At 51.2% G+C, this 19549-nt stretch overlaps 1 protein-coding gene across 6 annotated transcripts in view; it reads left to right on the forward strand.

Annotated features, from left to right (window-relative positions):
• PBX1 (PBX homeobox 1) overlaps nt 1-19549 on the forward strand; it is a 246690-nt gene that overhangs the window by 195615 nt on the left and 31526 nt on the right. For all 6 annotated transcript variants that reach the window (XM_033092291.1, XM_033092290.1, XM_033092294.1 and 3 more), the window contains 4 exons: nt 2579-2823; nt 8537-8727; nt 13205-13340; nt 17747-17906. In XM_033092291.1, the coding sequence (XP_032948182.1) occupies nt 2579-2823; nt 8537-8727; nt 13205-13340; nt 17747-17906 (732 nt within the window). The remainder of the gene's footprint in view (nt 1-2578; nt 2824-8536; nt 8728-13204; nt 13341-17746; nt 17907-19549) is intronic.

Genomic DNA, 19549 nt, shown 5'->3' on the forward strand with positions numbered 1-19549 from the left:
CCTGAGTTTGGAAGAGGGATAAGCTGCAGGAGTGAGCAAAGCAGACTGTGCCGTCAGCGCATCGGCCGTCCCCTCAGGTAGGCAGTGCACAGCCTGCCCCGGTGATGTCATCGAGGTGACCTTGCTCCCGTTGTTGAGACCAGAAGTCACTGTGAGATCATTCGGTGTCGGGCCACCGGCAGGAGGGCCTGGCTGTGAGTAGCCTGTAGGACCCATGTGGCGGCCTCACCCCTGGCTGCAGGGCTTCCGGCCTCCGTGCCTTTGGGACCTGCTGGTCCTCGCAGTCTCGCTGGCTCCGTCGCTAGAGTTCGCTGCCTCTTCTGGAGGACACTGGGCGTGAGTGTCAGGAGGGGGGATTGGAGACTAGGGTTTTGCCCCTTTTTTTTTAATGACCAAGCTAAAGTGGGACAATTAAGAATGGCTCAGAGGTGGTTCTTTTTTTTTTAATGGCCCATAAATATTTCTGTTGATACAGCAATTAAAATTCACTAACTAAAATTCACCAGAGAAACAGTCACAAACCCCACACAAGCTCTCACCTGGGAGAATCCTCCGGCTGGTGGTGCCAACGGGCTGGTGGTCCCCACTCTCTCACCCCAGGCTTGGGGGTCCAGGAAATGGGGACAGCACCCGATTACCTTCTTGAGGAAACCTGTGGTAGTGGTGATGTGTTCGTCAGAGTGCTTTGGAGATTTGAGTAAATACATTCAAGGAACGGAATAACATGACTCAGTCGTTATTCAAAGGTCAGCCAAAGGGGCCATTTCCTACGCGGTCTCCTGAGCCTCCCAAAGGAGGATTTCCTTGGGAAAAGTCCACAAAATAAGCCTCAACAACCCTCTCACCTGTGCCATCCCCTATAACACAGTGCCTTTATTTTAGGGCAGCAGAACGTTAGCCATGCAGTGGTGACAGAGGGCCTGGGCAGTAAGGTGCACAATGCTCCCGTGCAGGGGTGACCCCCTCCCTCCCCGCTGCCCGTCTTCCCCACGGGCTCCCTTCCCCTCCACCCTTTATGGCTTCACCAAGGAGCACGTTTCTACCCCGTGACTTTTATCCTCTGTTCCCGGCGGCCACCGGTAGTCCGCGTGGCTTCACTTTCCACCGGACTGTCTCGGGTCGCACGAGTCCATGCTGTAGAGTTGGGGTTTCCTTTCAGCAGCTTTCACGGTCGCCTCTCATCACGCCTGGTAGAAGCCAGGAGCATGTGGGCACCGCCAGCTGTTCTGCTGGGCTCCTCCGTGATGGAAGGCCATGGCCATCGCAAGTCCCCTCACATTGAGCTCATGTCACCTTCCTTGTCACAACCTCAGGGGGCCGCCTTCCTACACATGAACCGGCACCCGCCCCCGGGGCTCCTCAGATGTGCCCCACCCTGAAACAGCTCTTGAGTGCCACTGCTCAGAGCTCCTCTCTCCACTGACCCACGTGGACCCTGCCTGCCCGTCCCCAAAGTGTGAGGGGACACGGGACTCCATCTGCCCCTTCACTACGTCCCTCCTCTTCTCCACTACCCAATTTTTTTCAATTGGAAATTCTTTTCAACTTGCCTTTCTACAAAGACCTGGCCGCTGACAACTAAACTGGGTTTAGATGAGTGATTTATTTTATGGCAGGTTATCTGATGGTAGTAAAAAGAGACTGCCTAGCTCCTCGGCTGATTTACTAAATCGCTTGGTCTCTTTCAGCCCCGATGCCCCATCCCTAATGGTCATGGTAGTTTAATAAAAAGCGGAGCCGTCCTCCCGGGACACTGGTTTCTCCGAGCCCCTGCACAGCTTGGGAAAGGGCCTCGCCCTGGTTGCCAACGGGACAGAGTCCCCACCAACTAGAATGGCTAGTTCTCCACATTCCCGCTCCACGGCCAGCCCGTCTGCACTCTCTGCTAGCCTAGCGAAAAGGTCTTCGGATTTCACCCCAAATTAAGTGGACTTACCTGGCATAGGTTATTTTGGAAATGACAGTGTAGGCTGGTAACGATTGCAAAGTCAGAGTAGAAAACCACAAACTCACAGAAATCTAAAATTACATTTGGAGAAGGAAATGCTTTTCCTTGAGTTCAAATTTGGCAGTTTGGGGATGAAAGCTAAAATTATATTCTGATGTAATTAATTTTGGGTACTTTTGGACTTCCTTTTATTGTGGTGAAATATACATAACAGAGTTTACTATTTTCGCTATGTTTAAGCGTGCAGTTCAGTGGCATTAAGTATATCCACACGGTTGTGCAGACGTCACCACCCCCTCTTAGGGACTCTTCATCTCCCCGGAGGAACCTGTGTCCCCATTGAACACTGCGTCCCCTCCCCAGCCCCTGGCACCACTCGTCTGCCTCCTGCCTCCATGAGTGGGACAATTCTAGGGCCTGTGTGGAAGGGAGTCTGATTCATTTGGGGAAAAAGCAAATCTCTCCCCATGTTCGCTCTCCCTCCTCTCTTTGCAGCCCCTCACCCATTCCCCAGGTGCCACGTTGACACTAATTTGGTGACTTTTCAGCCAGAAGATACGATTGATTGTTTCAGTTTTAACTTTGTGGATGGGCCACTAGTAACAACCCCCCCCACTTGTCTTCCTGCAGTTTTGAGTATCCGGGGGGCCCAAGAAGAGGAGCCCACTGACCCCCAGTTGATGCGCCTGGACAACATGCTGCTGGCGGAGGGCGTGGCCGGGCCCGAGAAGGGTGGTGGCTCGGCAGCGGCGGCAGCGGCAGCAGCCGCGTCCGGAGGGGCAGGTTCAGACAACTCGGTGGAGCATTCTGACTACAGAGCCAAACTGTCCCAGATCAGGCAGATCTATCACACGGAGCTGGAGAAGTACGAGCAGGTAAGCGTGGCCACTGGCCCCTTTGGGAAGGATGGAGGAAGCAGGGCTGGGGCTCGCACACACTGGGGCGGCCATCCCGCCACTGGCTCCGCATATCCAGCATTTCCGCCTCATACAGAGCCACTCAGGGAGCTGGGGCCCACTCGTCCACGTCGTCTACTGTGAAAAACCCAGGCAAACCAGACATAGCAGCGTTAAAGCATGTTTACGTTATACGTGGCGATGTCAGGTAGCATGGACGGTCCGTAGGAGGGACACGCAGTACTGGAACCCGGGCTGACCGGCCCGAGGCGTGCAGCCAGCGCTGACCAGGGTGACAGAGGTCATCAGCAGTCACCATCCGACCCGCCGGGACGTCGCTGGGTTCCCTGGTCCTTGTTTGCTCCTTATCTGGGGGGATTCCTCATCTTCCCGGTGCTCCTGGAATCCTGTGGGAGAGGATGCAAGGCTAGACCTTGGCCGTGAAGTCCCCAGCTCTACCCAGATGCAGTCAACTGGGTGACACACGTTCTCCTTGGTAGAGACCATGCTGTGCAATGTGGTACAAACCTCCCTCTAGGAAATGAGTAGAGGGTCTCAGGACCCTTGGAGTCAGACAGAGGTGGATTCCAGTGCTGACACCCTGCTGAGGGTCTGTGGGACCCAGGGTTCCACACCTGCTACCCTGAATGCTGGGGGTTTATGGCAAAAGCTACAGTTTGGAGTCAAGGATATCACAGGGCCGTAAAAGTCATATGAAGCAAAGGATTAAAAAGGCCGTAAGTTACAAAGCCATTTATAAATGTAAGGTATTCTAATTATAAGAGAGCTCCTCTCCACTTGAGACCCTCTCCTTCTCCCTACACACACACACACACACACACACACACACACTTATATACCAACATGGCTTCCTCAGGCGAACTTGAACAATACTCCTTTTTAAGGAATGTCTTCATATCAGCCTTCCTGCCATCATTTAGTTGATAAATATGTTTGTTGTCACCTCTTTGGATGCAAGTTCTACAGTTGACTTACTTTCATTGAATTGTTAGGTTTCTGGCTTTCTTTTTTAAGAGTCACGAAAGAAGAGAGGGAAAAGTAAATGGTCGTAGACTCTCCACATCCACTTATGACTCTAGACAGAAGGCAAATGCAAACTTAATAGGAAATTTAAATTTTAAAATAGAAATAGGCAGTTTAAAATTTAAAGTGAAGAAAGTTTCATTATTGTACTCCTATCTACCTTTGAAATGGATTTCTACAAGGTCCCTTCTTTCACAAGAGAAAAAAAAAATTGCTGTGAGGCGTGAAGTCAATCATGCCGAAACCCAGCCATCAGACAGGCGTGGGGAGGGCTCGTGGGAAGGGACACGAAAGCAGCCCAGGCTCGTGTTAGAACCTGTGTGTCAGCACCCTCACCTTCTTGGGAAAGAGCAGACGTTCTTGCCATAGTGTTGGCTCATGTAGACATTTCCCCAGAGCCCAGGAGCTGCTGAGATCAGAGAGCTGGCTGACCCACGAGAGGGTCCCCCGCCTGGCCCATCGTGTTGGAGTCCAGAGTCTGCCCTAAGCTAGGGGATAACTTGAGAAGAGGGGCGGGGACATCTCCTGCAGAGGTCCCCAGGTGGCCTCTTGGGTTCTTCCCCTTCACTTCGCCACTGAGCCTGGTTTCTGGCATAACAATCTGTGTAAGCTTGTCATCCAGGATAACTCACGCCAAACTCCGGGGGCACAAAAAGAGCCCAGAGTGTGGCTTCCCCACTAAGCCCCTAAGTGGAATGGATGTGAGGCTGGAAGGTGTTGAAACCCGGCTCTATTCTTAGGTTGCCAGCAACATAGAAGGACCCCCTTGTCACCCCTTGTCCCTCCTTCATCCCCATCCAAAACGAGGGAAACACTTTTGTCCACATAATTGTACTCGTTCCTCCTGGCATTTGGCCGTGCTCCCAGGACAGGTACTCTCATCATCTCTATTTCCATAAAGGTGAGGAAATGCAGGTAAAGCGACTAGGTGATGTGTCCGGGTCACACCTCCAGTGTGGGACACAGTGTGCCCTGGAATCCAGTTTTTGACACTTAGCCCACGGGCTCTTACGGGAACGATGCCCGACTCCACTTAATATGGACAGAGCGCACCCTTCTGTACACACTGAGGTGACCAGCGTGTCCTCTGTTACTTCCGAGGACCAGGTCGCTGGTGCCTAAGCGAGACTGGTGATAAAAATGTGTCCTACAGAAGTGTCCATGGATATCTACCTATTCTAAATAATAAAGATGTCGGAAACTGGGAACGTCAGGGAAAACGCCATCATTCCAGAGCAAATGTAGTGTGGGAGTCAATAGCAGTCTACGTGGATTATTCTCGAAAAGCACCACAAAATCGTTTCCTATTTATGTGGGCATTTTCTGGGTGAGATATGAGCATGCTTAACACCCTCTGGGTGCTTGATCACTTATTAATATTAGTTGTATTGTTAATTATAGTAAATAGCAGGTTGTAGGGAAATTAGGCCATTAACCTTCTAGCTAGTATGTCTGAGAGATCTGTCTTCTTCATGTTTTTGTAACCATTCCTTGCGGGAGCTTGTTTTTTAAAACTAGGAAACCTCAGTAAAGGAAAAATGTCGCTCTGTATTTTCGGAGTATCCAGATGAAATGATGAAAGTGACCATGTCTTAGTAGCTTTCGTTGTTTCGGTCTGTTTTGTTTTCGGTGTGGTAAAGAGCTGTCGTAGCCCTCCTCACCCCACCGCTCCCCAAAATACCCGAAAAACAAAAACGACCTGAATCCGCCCTGGCTTCACCCCAAGGTTATTAAATAAAGAAGGCTTCTAGAGACTTCGATTAGAAAGAAAGGAAGGAGATTGTTTTTGCCGTTCCATGGGGCTGGATGCATGGGGCAGGGAAAATACTTTCCAGCAGATGATCCTGGTAGCTAAAAAGATAAGAGCTGGCGCATCCTACTAGATGGAACCATAATGGTGGAAACCTGAATATTGGCGCAGGTGCTGTTTGAAAAGGATGCCCATGTAGCTTTGCCGGCTTCCTCAGCTTTTGCGAATAACGCCGCGGGGCCTTTCCGGGGCTGTTCCTCCACTGCGCTGGGCTCGGTGCCCCAAATCCCAGTTCCATCCGTGGGTGGGTGACGTTGGCACCACATCCCCTAGAAAGATTAAGGGAAGAAGTCGAGTGCAGGGTGTAAGTAAGCGGAAACTCTAGGCCTCCCACGAGGCTTTCCAAGGGGCTCTTCCTTAGTTTGCTGCTCCCAGGAGTGGCTTCGCGCGGGAACCTGTGACCTGTGCTTTCAGAAGCCCCTCCACTCTCTGGGGGCCGGGCTGTGGGGAGGGACCATCTTCCTGACAATCTGCAGCTGCCCCCCCGTGTCACAGAAGCCTTCAGTCTGTGAGGGTTCCATTTATGAACGTCCTGACTCCAGCTCCTCACGTTACCAGTGGGGGCCGCCCCGCCTCTGAAGGGCCGAGTGTGGGCCACTGAGGTCCTGCAGAAATCTGGGTCACGACGATCCACCCCTCCGAGCTGGGCTGGGAGCGCCCGTGCGCTGTGCGCTGCTCCCCAGCAGCTGGTCTGCAGCTGCCTTGCCCCACCTGAGCGGTGGGTGAAGGGACCGCCCTGTCTGTGTAGGGCAGAGCCCAGAGGCCCCGATGGGAAGCCGCGGGTAACATCAGATAGTGCAGGGATTTTTATCCACCGGAACAAAATGTATTCTTATTGGCCCAGCACCGAGCTTCCCAGCGGGGAGCCTGCGTACTTGCCGGCACTTCCATCTGGCCCCTCCCCCGCAGGCCCCTCCAGGCCGGGGTGCAGAGAGCCTCTTAGGACGCTCGCTGCCCCCTAACCCTCCACCCCGTACCTCACCGCCTCCTAGAATTCCAGCCAACTCACTGCCCAGTTTTATTTCCCTCCTTTTCTTGTAGGAGGTGGGGAGTTAGGGAAGGAATAAGCGTATACTACAGAGCTTGTGTTTATAAGGTCAACTTTTTAGTGGAGAGAGAAGGGTAGCATGGAGCTCGTCTTCCATAGGTTTGTCCTGAGCACGTGCCTGTACAGTAGAAAGAAGGTGCTTATAAACCCTTTGTTTTTACCAAGAGGGAAACTGAGGCCTGGAGACATGTACCCAAACATGTTAGATTTCTAAGTTACCTGTATTTTGAAAAGGTAATGACGCCATGTGTATGTGGCCAGACACGTGTGTGGTACTCATCAAATGCTTTCCACACCCATCGAGCTGGGTGCCCTCGTCCCCGGTTCACACATAAGGAACGTGCAGAGATGGCAGGTCACTTCCAAAGGTCCCATAGCTAAGGGGCAGTGTGTGCCCTTCCTCAGCCTCGGTGTTGTGTTCAGGTGAGGGATTTACTCCATCCGCGGGTCACTGTACAAGAGCATGGGGACTGCCAGGCCTCCTAAGAGGTTTGGAACAATTACACCCACTCTCAGATGAATCAAATGAGGCTCTGAATAGTGACAGGATCCACCCAAACCCTCACGAGTCGGGTCAAAAGCCAGGCCCCCCAGGCCCCAGTGTGGACACAGCCCAGGGGATGCGTCTGCCATGTACCTTTGGCCAACCACCCCCGAAGGATTCCTTAGAGAGATGGACAGGAAGTGTGTCATTGTCACTGCATGATGAACGAGTCGGAGGGACTCGGTAGGGCCCCATTAGTGGACGCGTTTCTGCTGTTCAGATTCCGTGGGGCCCCAGAGCGCTCCGTTCCTGGACGCCCACAGCAGCCTTTTCCGTCACACATCTAATCGTGCCACGGCAGTGCTGAGTCAGCCTGCGAACTGATGCTTGATTGAATGCTCGGCTAAGAAAACCCGGCCCCAGGTGACAATAGGAACTATAAGAAAGGTCAGTGCTACTCAGAGGGCTCAGGGACAGGCCGAGCCCCTGGCCTGGGGCAGCAGCTGCTTGGGGCCAGCCTCGCGGCCACCTCTCGCTGTGTGGCTTTGGAAAGGGCCCTCATGTCTCTGGACCACAGCCTTCCCAACTGTCACGGAAGGCGGTGGGAAAAGGGACTCCCTCCCGCAGCTGGTGGCAGGTCGGTCCCCAGCCTAAGGGGGGCCCTTTCTGCTGGGAAGGCCCCCGACTCCTCTGAGGGCTGTGCTGCTGCTGTCTCTGGGCCTCTGGGGACAGGGTCCCTGTGTTACGGGCGTAGTGGGTGCAGAAGGCCAGTGTGGGAGGGACTTCTTCCAGTCCACGTGGAAGGAGGCACAGATTGCCAAGACAGCGCCTAATTCCCTCCTGGCTGCTTACTCATCCCCACACTGAGTGTTCGGAGGCGCTGGCCGTGTCCGAGGTAACGGACCAAGCAGGGAGTCCATGCGTCACGTGACCCCAGACTTTCTCTGGCTGTGAGCACTGGGGTCAAGGGCCGTGAGGTGTGTTTGGTACTAGAATTCACGTCCTTGTGTTTCACAGTAATAAAATCATGAAACAAAATGATTAAGAAATTTTCCCCTTAAAAAAAAAAAAAACTACATTGTGTTCAAAGGTTAGAGTCTGGTGGGCTGGCAGGGATTCCCAGGCACTTATCCTATGCCTCTGATTTGACAAAATGCTACGCGCAAGCCCGGTTTCCCTTCTCTGCACAAGTCTCTAGAATGGCAGGCACAGCCTTCCATGCAGACATGACACGCGCCATGTCTGGTACCCCCGTGCGCTGCAGCCGGGACCCCACGCTCCGGTGCTCACTGTCCTGCTCTTCCAGGCCTGCAACGAGTTCACCACCCACGTGATGAACCTGCTGCGCGAGCAGAGCCGGACCAGGCCCATCTCCCCGAAGGAGATCGAGCGCATGGTCAGCATCATCCACCGCAAGTTCAGCTCCATCCAGATGCAGCTGAAGCAGAGCACGTGCGAGGCCGTCATGATCCTGCGGTCCCGCTTCCTGGATGCGCGGTGAGTCTCCCGGGGCCCTCCGTCCTCGGAGAACCGCCGGCCCAGGGCTGGAGTCCCCCCCTCCAGGCTGTGTTCACCCTGTTAAATGCCCCACCGGTGGTGGCCGGGGAAGGTCCCCAGGTCAGGATAAGAGGGCTGCGAGGCTGGACATGCTTCTGGTTCTGAGGAGCTGCAGGGAAACGTGGGATTGGGGGGTGCGGGGAGTGAGTTTCGTCACTGGAGACAAGGGTGACTTAGCTACAGTGATGAAAACAGCAGGGCTCCGGGGTACCCCCTTCGCAGGTACGTGTGGTGGCTGGGAGCACAGCAATGACACACTTTCTCCAGTCTGAGAGCTGGGATCTTCTCCACACTATTTGCGGCTGAGCAAGCACTCAGCTCAATTCCACAGACTTTTCAGGTGGGGCACACGTGTCACACTCTAGGCTACGTTCTAAGCGTGCAGAGGTGGATGGACCTGGTCCCCGGGGCACAGAGGGGCAAGGTGCTGGGCCGATGGGGCCAAACCTTCACTCAGGGTTTGATGTTTGCTGTCTGGCACGGCTGCTCATGACTTTGCCGTGAGTTCAGGGAGTGCTCTGGAAGCCATGGATAGAAAGGTCCCTGAAGGCAGAAACGGAGACCAGAGGACAAGCCACCACTTCTTGGCCCCCGGACTCTGTAGACCAAAGGATTTATGCAAATCCCATTGATTTCTTTGGCTTCCGTTATCCAGCCTGTAAGAGGGTGCCTTTTCTGCGCTAGAAGACTATTTTGATACTTATTAGAAGAATAATTGATCTAGCAGATATCATTCAGTGTGTGGATTTCCTTTGTGATCCAGAGTTCATCTTAAATTAGCCACCTGCCACAAAGGCAGATTTCATCCTTCATTATTTCAATTTCTGAAAATAACCCCAACCTACGATTTTTATTATTAAAACCTCAGTTGTGTTGGGGTAATGTACCATTTCGTGATCGTAGTTGTGTCCCTTTTAATCAAAGATTGGCTTCTCTTATGGAATGTTTTCACGCCTGGAATCATGTATTTTTCAGCCGTCTTACGTCACTTGTGCCAGTGTTTTTCTCTCTGTTCACAATTGTGTCTGTAGAGTCCACAGACCTCTTTCAAACCTGCTGGCATCTCCTAAACCCCCTTTTATCCAGTCCGTTTGGGTCACATGGGACCTGAAATGAGAATGCGCCTAGCAGTATGTCTCTGGGCCAGTCGAACCCCAGAGTCCATCAAGAGAAAGAGAAAATGAAGGTAGCTTTCCCCAGCTGGCGAGGGGTGAAGTAGGAACCCCTGTGCGTCTCCCTCACCCTGGCCTGCTGCCAGCCGGACTTCTTTAAAGCAGGCGGTGCCACATGGCATGAGGTGCAAGGGCCTGGTGGCCTCTGTCTGGGCCCCTCCCTGTGTGCAGCCGCTGCCATCCCCATGGAAACTGCCCTCGTTAAAATGCTGGAGTTGGTATTTATGTTGGCAGATACTAAAAAAAGGAAAAGTTGGGCCCAGACTACATTCTGTCCAAGGAAGAAGTCGGGGAGAAGGGGGGAGCAGGGCTGGTGTCCACAGGATTCCTCCCAGCACGAGTTCTTCTGAGTCCCTAAAGGTCAGACCCTAAAGGACTCAGAACTGGGCGGGCGTTGTGCTCGGTTCCTTTCACTCCCACCAGCCGTGGCCTCTGTGCTCAAGTTGGCTCCAGAGGGACGATCGCAGAGGAAGAACCCTGCTCTGGACACTGTCTAGTATGTGGCTATATGCCTTTAAATTTTACTTAATTAAAGTAAAACAAAAATAAATAGCATTTTAAATTTCGCTCTCCAGTTATACCAGCCACATTCCCACTGCCCAGTAGCCACTCGTGGCCAGTGGCTTGTGTGCTGGCAGCAGAGATCCAGAGCGTTTGCCTCACTGCAGAAAGTGCAGTTGGACAGCACTCGCCAGACCGTTAGAGGACAGACAGTGGCTTTCTAAACCCATTTCAAAAATAGCAGTGACAGTAAGGATGGGACAAAAGGGACGGCTTTGGAAGAATAGAACTGGCAGGACTTGCTTCGTCTGCTGAAGCAGAGGCAGCAGGAGGAGCGGGGTATGACTCCTAGCTTCGTGCCCGTGCTAGGGGCTCAGATGTTGGAATGAATGAACGAATGAATTAGCAAATGCGATGAACCATCTCTGTGGTGACGCCATTCTATAATGTGGGTCACAAAAAAAACGGAGCTGCTTTGAGTGAAAGGTGGGACGAGTTAGGGAGACAGTTTGTGGACGGAGCCCGGGCTGTGCCTTGGGCGGTGTCCCGAGGAGAGGCTGAGGGCGGGGACAGCACGTTTGGGAGTTAGCCGTGTCCGTCCGTGGTAACCACGCTGCCCGGCCCCCGTCACTCTGATTCCAAAGGTTTCTTCCCTAAAATGCGACATTTATCCAGTAACCAACTTCCACATTTCTTAAATTCACAACCTAAATCGTTGGCGCTCCATGCTTTTGATCGGCGTGAAATCTCAAATGTTAGCTCACCGAGCCGGTAACACTTCAAGCCAAAGCAAAGCAACCAGGCGCCTGAGCACGAATAGCGTTATCTTCAGAAGCGTGCTGTTTTCACAAGGTTTCTTGAAACTGAAAAATCCTGGTCCCGGGATTTCACAGGCCCTAGACTGAGACCGCCTCAGAAAGAGGTGTCAGCAGGGCCGTCAGGGGCCATGAGCCAACTCAGGGGCCACTGCGCAGCAGAAGGAAGAGGACGAGAGAGCCAGGGCGGCGGTCGGCACCCCTCACCACCCCCTCTGCCGCAGGCTGCCTTTGCGCTCAGCTGGAAGAGTCCCCACAAATACACTGTGGTGCCAATGCAAACCACCTAGAGTGCGCCCTCCCGATTAGGGGAGCTTTCGGGGTCCGGGGCCCCAGGCCCCAAACAACTATCTTTAGGCAAAGAAGAAGCCAGAGATTATGCGCAGCCGAGGCTGCCGACTGCCTCAGCCACTGGCTGTCTCCCCGTCTCTCCTCCTGCAAGAGCTTTTAACACACGCCGACTTTTTAGTTGGGCTTTAAACCCAGTCTGCCCAATTTCTGATGCTGGGTGACCCAGAAACTCAGCGTGATTTGGGAGAGTGACTTGGTCTTGGTATGATCTGGACAGATGTGGTTCACACCTGTGGACAGATGGTGTTCCTCGGTAAAATCAGGCACTTCATTGTGTTAATTAATCCAAGTGGGACCCGGAAAACACACTATTAGCTGAATTTCCTGTCTAGCAAGGTGATCAGTGCTTTCTGTTGGCTAAATTGGGAAATTCTGGACCCTGGCATAACCAAGGATGTCTGGACGTCTTTCCCACAAGGAACAGCTTTGGATAAAAGCAAGAAAGAGAAACGTGCTAATAGAGCTGATTTAAAGGAGGACCCACCTGAGGGGGTGGGGGCAGCCGGCATCTCCTGAGCTGGGTCCCCACACAACTCCCCACTCTCCACTGCCTTTCTCCAGCACAAGGCAGTAAAGGGTTCTCACTTCGCATTAGTTCAATTAGCACTTTTTTTAAAGGCAGAAAATTGCCTTTATTCAAAGAGCGGCCTTCCTTCCAGCTACCTGTGTATTGGAGGTGTCTGCGGGCTGCTGGTTTGCCCTTCAGCAGCTGTTCTCACTTAGGAAACGTCGCTTGTCTCCTTTGGAGGGAGGTCAACAGTCAGGGGTCATTTCAGCCCGTCCCAGACCCTCTTCCCAGATGCCTTTTAAACATGGTGCGTGTACGCACATGGGGAGAGAATACAGAGGAAACGGCAATTTCTGTTTGACTCAGGGCTACCGAGGCCCTAGGCGTGGTTGCCAGGAGGCAGTGTGTACAGGAGGAGGCTGGCTTTGCCTCAGGCAGGCCTGAGTCCGTGTCTTGGCTCCATAACAGACCAGCAGCGTTACCGCGGGACTGGGTTCTTCCGTTGAGAAGTGGGAGTGACCATTCCTACCTCACTAGTTGTGAAAAGTGAGTCACTTGTATTGATTGCTCTGAGGGTTGAAGCCCAAGGCCTGGCACCTGGCAGTAGGAAGCCCCGTCCCCAGTCTGTCCAGGGAATGTCCTACCTAGCGTGGTGTGTGCACAGGTGCGTGCTGGGGGCTTGCCCCAGGTCGCCTTGCTTCTCCCTTCCTCTCGCCCCCGAGGTCCCTGTGACCCTCTTCCCTTTTAGCTGGAGAGGCCGAGACTCAGACACACACCTCAGCTCACCCGGCTGACATCCAGTTGATCTAGGATTCAAGGGGGCTTGAGTTTTGAAACTTCGTGCTCATGATGTATGAATGCTCGCGACCCTTCCGTGCACAGCTCAGTATTTAACAAATGCTTTTGGTGATGGTTTTGGCATCCAGTCCCTTTGCTCAAATCTCCTCTGATCTACTTTTTGCTTAAAAAAAGGATATCTCCCACCAGAAGTGGGTCCTCTTCTCTCCCTTTTGATGTATATTTGGTGTGAACCTGACTTTGTTGTCGTGTTTGTTTCCTTTCTCGTGCAGGCGGAAGAGACGGAATTTCAACAAGCAAGCGACAGAAATCCTGAATGAATATTTCTATTCCCATCTCAGCAACCCTTACCCCAGTGAGGAAGCCAAAGAGGAGTTAGCCAAGAAATGTGGCATCACCGTGTCCCAGGTGAGGGCCCCAAGGTCAGCCTGCGGCCGGTGGGGTGGAGCCACCTGGCAGGGACTGGAGGTTTGCTGCCTCATGGGTTCCACCAGCTAGAGCCCTAAGGTGGCAAATAAGCATGTGATGTGTGCAGATGGGACAGCTTCCAGGTAAGTACCAGGACAGCTGGACCAGGGCCAGCAGAAGCGGGACTGCAACGTCGTGCACACCCCAGGCAGGCTCCTCGCCCTGAGGCCCGCTGCTTTCAGTGGGGAGGGTTCTCACCGGCGTTCGGGAAGCTACCCGCATTTCTCATGTTTCCTCAAACACGCTCAGTTTCTTAGCTCCCTGTTGGTTTGCCCAGCCCAGGAACTTTCCAAGTCAATGGGATGGAACTTGTAAATGAAAGGGACTCAAATGCCTTCTCTTGATGCGCTCCTGCTCCCCGATGGAGTGTAGGAATTTTAACGTGTCACTGCGATGGCGTTGGCATGGTTGCCCAAAATGTCACCGAGTGCTCCCTCCCCCCGAAGAGTAATACACATAGCAGGTGCCTATTGACGCAGAAAGATGTGTGATATAAAAACTGTATAGAGCTGAGTCTTCAGCACGGATACGAAGTAGAACAGTGGGCGATGGTATATATGCGTGCACTTTGTCTCCCCAGATGGTCCGTCCACACTTCTTAGACTGAGCCCCGAATACTACCACCGGTCTCCAGCTGAGACCAGGAGGGAGAGTTCTGAAATCGCTCACAGAAAGTGTTTCTCAGGATTGTATCACATGCAAGAGAACCAAATATACTGATATTTCTGTAAAAGGGGGGAGTACGGGAGACCTACTCTAGTGAGAAATTTCATGTAACCTTTACACCAGCGACGTAGGTGCTGTTTTGTACGAGCTGAGCGTCTGCACTTGCTGCAATCGAAGCCTGGCTTCTATGTGTCCCTGCAGGGTGCCGAGCCCAACACCCTGCGTTTAGCCAAGGAGAATCAGCCCTAGTCAGAGTCCAGACTCCAAGAGGGTATTGTTGGAGAGATTGCGGGTCTCCCCAACAAGCTCTGGGTGGGTTTGCAGCAGCCTTAGAAACACTCTTCCAGAAAGATGAGGTAGAAAGGACAAACTCCTTTGCAACGCAGCCCTTCCTTAGCAGCTGTGGCCCAGCCAGAGGTTATCTGCAATCTCGACAGTCCTGGAAAAGCTGACCGTCAGGACAAACTCAGGTGGCCCAGTTTTGTCTGCGTATCTGAAGAGTCTTCTCCAAATCTAAACCCTGTGTCCATGAGAAAAGAGACTCGATGTGTTTCTGATGTTTGCTGCGTGTTGGAGGAGTGGCTCCAGGTGTGGGCCACGCCACTGACTCGGGCAGTGAGTGTCAGACATGCACTCTTCCGTGCTACCTGAACTCACATTCTGGGATTCGGAATTCCAGGTCCCTCCTGAAGATACCGCGTTTCCCCGAAAATCAGACCTACCCGGAAAATAACCCCTAGCATGATTTCTCAGGAGGACATCCCTTGGACATGAGCCCTAGTGCGTCTTTTGGAGCAAAAATTAATAGAAGACCTGGTCTTATTTTCGGGGAAACACGGTAGAATGAGTTCTTCAGGAGAGAGTCTGTATTGTACGTTGGTAGAAGATGCAGTCCGGGCCTGTCCCAGCAACCTGCACTTCCTTCATTGTGGAAACTCTAGGTGCAAATAGTTTGTCCAGGAAAACGACTATTTACATACCGGGCCACCTTTTCCTTTCCTCCGCCCACCCCAAGGCCATGCCAGTCTTCCTTCCCCATCCCACCACTCCCACCATTGCCAAGCAGGTCTCACGGGAGACAATACGGTATGATGTCATGGAAAGGGCACTTGGCTGGGAGCGTGCTTACGCCACGAGTCAGCTGTGAGATTTCAGGGCACTCACGCTTTCTTTTTGGGCCTTAGTTTCCCCATCTAGCAGCAGTCATGGTTCTTTGGACCACATGATTTCATCTCCATCTAGTTCCCAAACGAGGGGATGCCCTCTGAACTGTCTGCCTCCCTTTTTTCCTTCCACCCTTCATCTGTCTGTCCCTTCCTCTCTCCTTCCTTCCCTCCCTTCGCCCTTCCTTTCTCTGTCTCTGTCTCTGTCTCTTTCTTTCTTTCATCACCCATCCATCTTGAAATTCTTATACCTGGGCTTCCCTGGTACTGTTCTTTCTGTAGTTGCCGCCTTCCTCTGGGCCTGTCCTACTCAGTCTTCTTAGAGGATCTACTGTCTCTGCCTGCCCTAAAATAGTCTTTTTTTAGCCCTCATCTCTTCATGCCCCAACCTATGGCTCTTACTCATTTTGTTAAAGTCACAGATTCTTTTAAAATTTACTTCTTCTTGAGTCCTCACATGATCCAAAACCAAGTTACGCTCGTGCACCAACGTCCACGTGAAATCCCCCTGTGGGCCCTCCTCTCGTTGCCTCCATCACACCAGTGCTGCTGGGAGGACAGCACCAGCTTGTTAGGTGTGTGGACTCGTAGGTGCGCCCCAGTCCTGAATCACGGTGTCTGGGGGAGGGGGACACAGGAGGCTGGGAACCTGTTTGAACAAGCTCTTACTGTCCCCTAGACTTTGCCGTAGCCCTGCCCCCGGGCTCTTCAAACTTAACATGTTCAAAATGTGATTGTACCTATCTCAGACTGTGTCATCGGCGTGCCCTGTTGCCTCGCACACAGCAGACCCTTGGGGTTCATGGGATTGGACAGAGTTCATGAACAAGAACACAAGTTCTGTGCGTTGTCCTGGCTTGTGACGCCATCAGGTGGACGACACAGGAAGTGCTGAACTGACCGGGGGTCTCCCCTCTCAGTTCTGCGCTTCTCATTTAGATGGGCGGCGTCCCCACAGGACCTCCTCCACCCTCTTCCTTCTCAGTCGTCCTCTCCCGTTGCTGATTTAATTAGCCCTCAGGCATTTTCTCTCTGCCTCCAAAGTGCCCCCAAACTACCTTCATCTTTGCCCCCTTTCTTCAGAAAAATCTGAAGTTCTCTCAGAAAAATCTCTCTGCCTCTTTTCCTCTCTCTGTTCCACTTAGAAGTCAAAAGGCAACCACAATTATGATTGATGCACATGAATAGTGAAAAGTTATATCAAGAAAAACATGAGTTTGGGGGTAAAATTAGATGCGCAGTGGTCTTGAACGGACCCACAGGCCCTTTGTCTTCTGGTTGAACTCTTATTTTCTTGTCGGCACCAGCATGCACAATAATTAGTGAAGCATTTGCTTGCAGAATTTTCTCTCTCAGTTACGAATATTGCAATGGCATGGTTTGCGTTTTACAACAAAAACGTGGCATTTCCACTGTAGTATTCACTGCACAGGACTGTGAGGGTTAGCTCATAAGATTGTTCCATTCGGCTAACGTATTTAAAAATAAGGGTAGTTTTGCAAGAATTTTCTTGGTCTGCCATTTTCAAGGTACATAAAAATTATATGTGGGCTGTGGTGCCTGAGTTGTCAACCTCCCCTTCCCTCACCAAAGTCATGGTTTGTTTTGTAATTACAGAAAAACCACAGCATTTTAGTGTGAAATCACATCTGGATTATGTGGCATAAAACTTTCCTTCTCCAGGCAGAATTAGGGGAGTAACACTTGAATGTCACTATGTCTCCTCTTGTCTGGCACAGGTCTTGATGTAAAGGGAACTGGGGATCAGAATCAAGCCAGGACAGCTGCTGTGAGCCTCATGAAGGAACTAGATTAACAAACGAAAGTAAATTAGGTTTATTTTACTTACCATGGCAAGCCTGGAATTCAGAGGGATAGTCAGCGGTGTGCTTCCGTTTTTCCTCATGTCGCTAACAGCAGGCTTTGCCCACACTAGGAAATCTCGCGGATGGAAGTATGTGGATGCTGAAGCCCTGTAGTACCGTGCAGCCAAGAATCTAGTCCATATGAAAGTGTTTAACCCCTAAACATTTGAACATATTCCATCGATGAAAACACCCATGTGTTGATATTACCTTATATGGATGTTTAAAGGTCCATGTATTTTTGTCGCCCAGAGTCAGCGTTAGCTGTGATAAGACAAAGAAAATTCTTGCAAAAACTACACTTAGTTTTTCAAATGCCTGTTTTTTTGGAGTCATATACTTAAGAGGTAAGCGAGTTCAAAACGCTTGCCGTACACTGGAAGGGTCCTGGTTTCAATGAGAAATCGTCCATTGGGAAGTTTGTGTCGCGTGAGGTTTTGCTGAACTGTGTTCCACTGAGCGAGAGGATGTCTGGTTCTACCGTTGCTCCTCTGGAAGCTCTCACTTCAGACCTCTGCCCATGTGAATTCTGGAAAATCAGGCGTGGATGAGACCCCCCCCAGCTGTTCAGCCCCCTCATTAGCCCTTTTCTGCTGCGCTGTTTGTGAAGGATGAAACGTTAACTCTCTCGTCTTCTCTTCAACCGCTCTAGGTATCAAACTGGTTTGGAAATAAGCGAATCCGGTACAAGAAGAACATAGGTAAATTCCAAGAGGAAGCCAATATTTATGCGGCCAAAACGGCCGTCACCGCTACCAATGTGTCAGCCCATGGAAGCCAAGCTAACTCGCCCTCAACTCCCAACTCAGCTGGTTAGTTTTTCCTTTGATTTGGGGGGAGTGTGCTCCATTTTTACACTTGTCTTCCCTGCATCGGGGTTTTTCCTTTCATGCGTTAGGTTTCTGATCGATAGGTTTATGTATTTGACTCTCCTCTGGGTTGTTGACGGCCCTGTGGGTTTTTCCTTTCATTTCCAAAAAGCAGGCTGTGATACTGTTTATGAGACGGGCTGGCCTGCACGTGTGCACTGATATGTATAGTGAAGGTACCGTGGTTGCTTTGGATGGGAAGACCTCTGAATTCTCCTTTCAGAGATGCCAGTGAGGAAGCTCGAACTAATACTTAGGCGTGGTCCCCGGGGCCCAAGCATTTAATGTGTTTCATATCCCTTGAACACCCTTGTCTGTTTTGCTGTTCCCATCACATAATGTCTGAGTCACCTACTAGCGTGCATTCTATGCGTGAATATGCATTCTCCTAGCAAGTGTCTCCCGAGAATGTTTTGTTCTGCAAAGCCAGACTGGGATTATTTCTATACATTGTTTATATCTGTTATTCTTGACGGTTTTATTTTGTGGGTTTTCTTTATGTAAACTACAAAGGAAATTGCCAGTCATTAATTCAGATTATTCAGATTCCAGTTTTTATGTTATAATATCAGTCATGTGCTATGCTATTGGTTTTTTGCATTGTATCACTAATTTCCGAGTTTAGGCTAACAAAAAATACTTTGGGGTGTGCCTTCTATCGATAGTTCTGAATTTTTCACTTGTGAAAACAACATAGTCAGTAGTGCATAAAATATAACTTTAGTGTTTGCATGCTATGAGGACATGCTGGTACTTTTTTTAAAGGGAAAAACCAGAAATACTTCTCATTAAATAAGTTTGATCTCAGTTGCTGACATTTTTCCCCACGATGAGCAGATGCAATTGTTTTGGGCTGGGGGGGTGGGGTGCACGTCTATGAGAATGGGTGCCTCTAATTTTAAAGGGTCACACATTTAACTATGTTAGATCATAATGTGATTTAAAAAATTGAATTTCCACCATGGTTGGGGGTATGTGGTGGCTTTGACCCCAAAGCTTGTTTGTTCACTAAAATCAGTTTTCATTGTAGTGGTGGGGGTTGTTGGACATACCTAAGACTCCATGCTCACGTCTCCCGGGAGCTTCTAGATGTACAAGTACTCATCGTTACGCTGCGGTTCTCCAGGCCGTGGCGCTGGAGAATTGAGAGAGGCCCATTGAGAGAGGCTTTTAAACATGGCTGTGGGAAGACAATGCAGTGGTCAGCCCGCTTTTATTTTTCCCAGCACGCCAGGTTGGGGAATTATGAAGCGCATATGTGCCGTCTGCGGGTTGTCTCTGTGTGTGTGTGTGTGTGTGTGTGTGTTTCCTTCTTTGCCCATCGTGGTGTGACTGACAAGGCACTGGGGCTAACAGGTTCAAGAACCAGAGTTTCCTTGACCCCCAGCTGATCCATCATTAAACACTTCAGTCCCAGCAACACCAGTTGAATCGCACTGCGAGGCAGATATTTTCCCTCGTCTCTTTGGAAGAAGTACAGTTTTGTCAACATTTGCAAAAACACACGCAACTCTCCCGCAAAGGTTATCATAATGCAGAACAGATATCAAATGACTTCTTTCTGTCCCTCATGTGTCTGCATCGCA

This window comes from Rhinolophus ferrumequinum, chromosome 22, assembly GCF_004115265.2.
Source record: "Rhinolophus ferrumequinum isolate MPI-CBG mRhiFer1 chromosome 22, mRhiFer1_v1.p, whole genome shotgun sequence".
NCBI classification, from domain to species: domain Eukaryota; kingdom Metazoa; phylum Chordata; class Mammalia; order Chiroptera; family Rhinolophidae; genus Rhinolophus; species Rhinolophus ferrumequinum.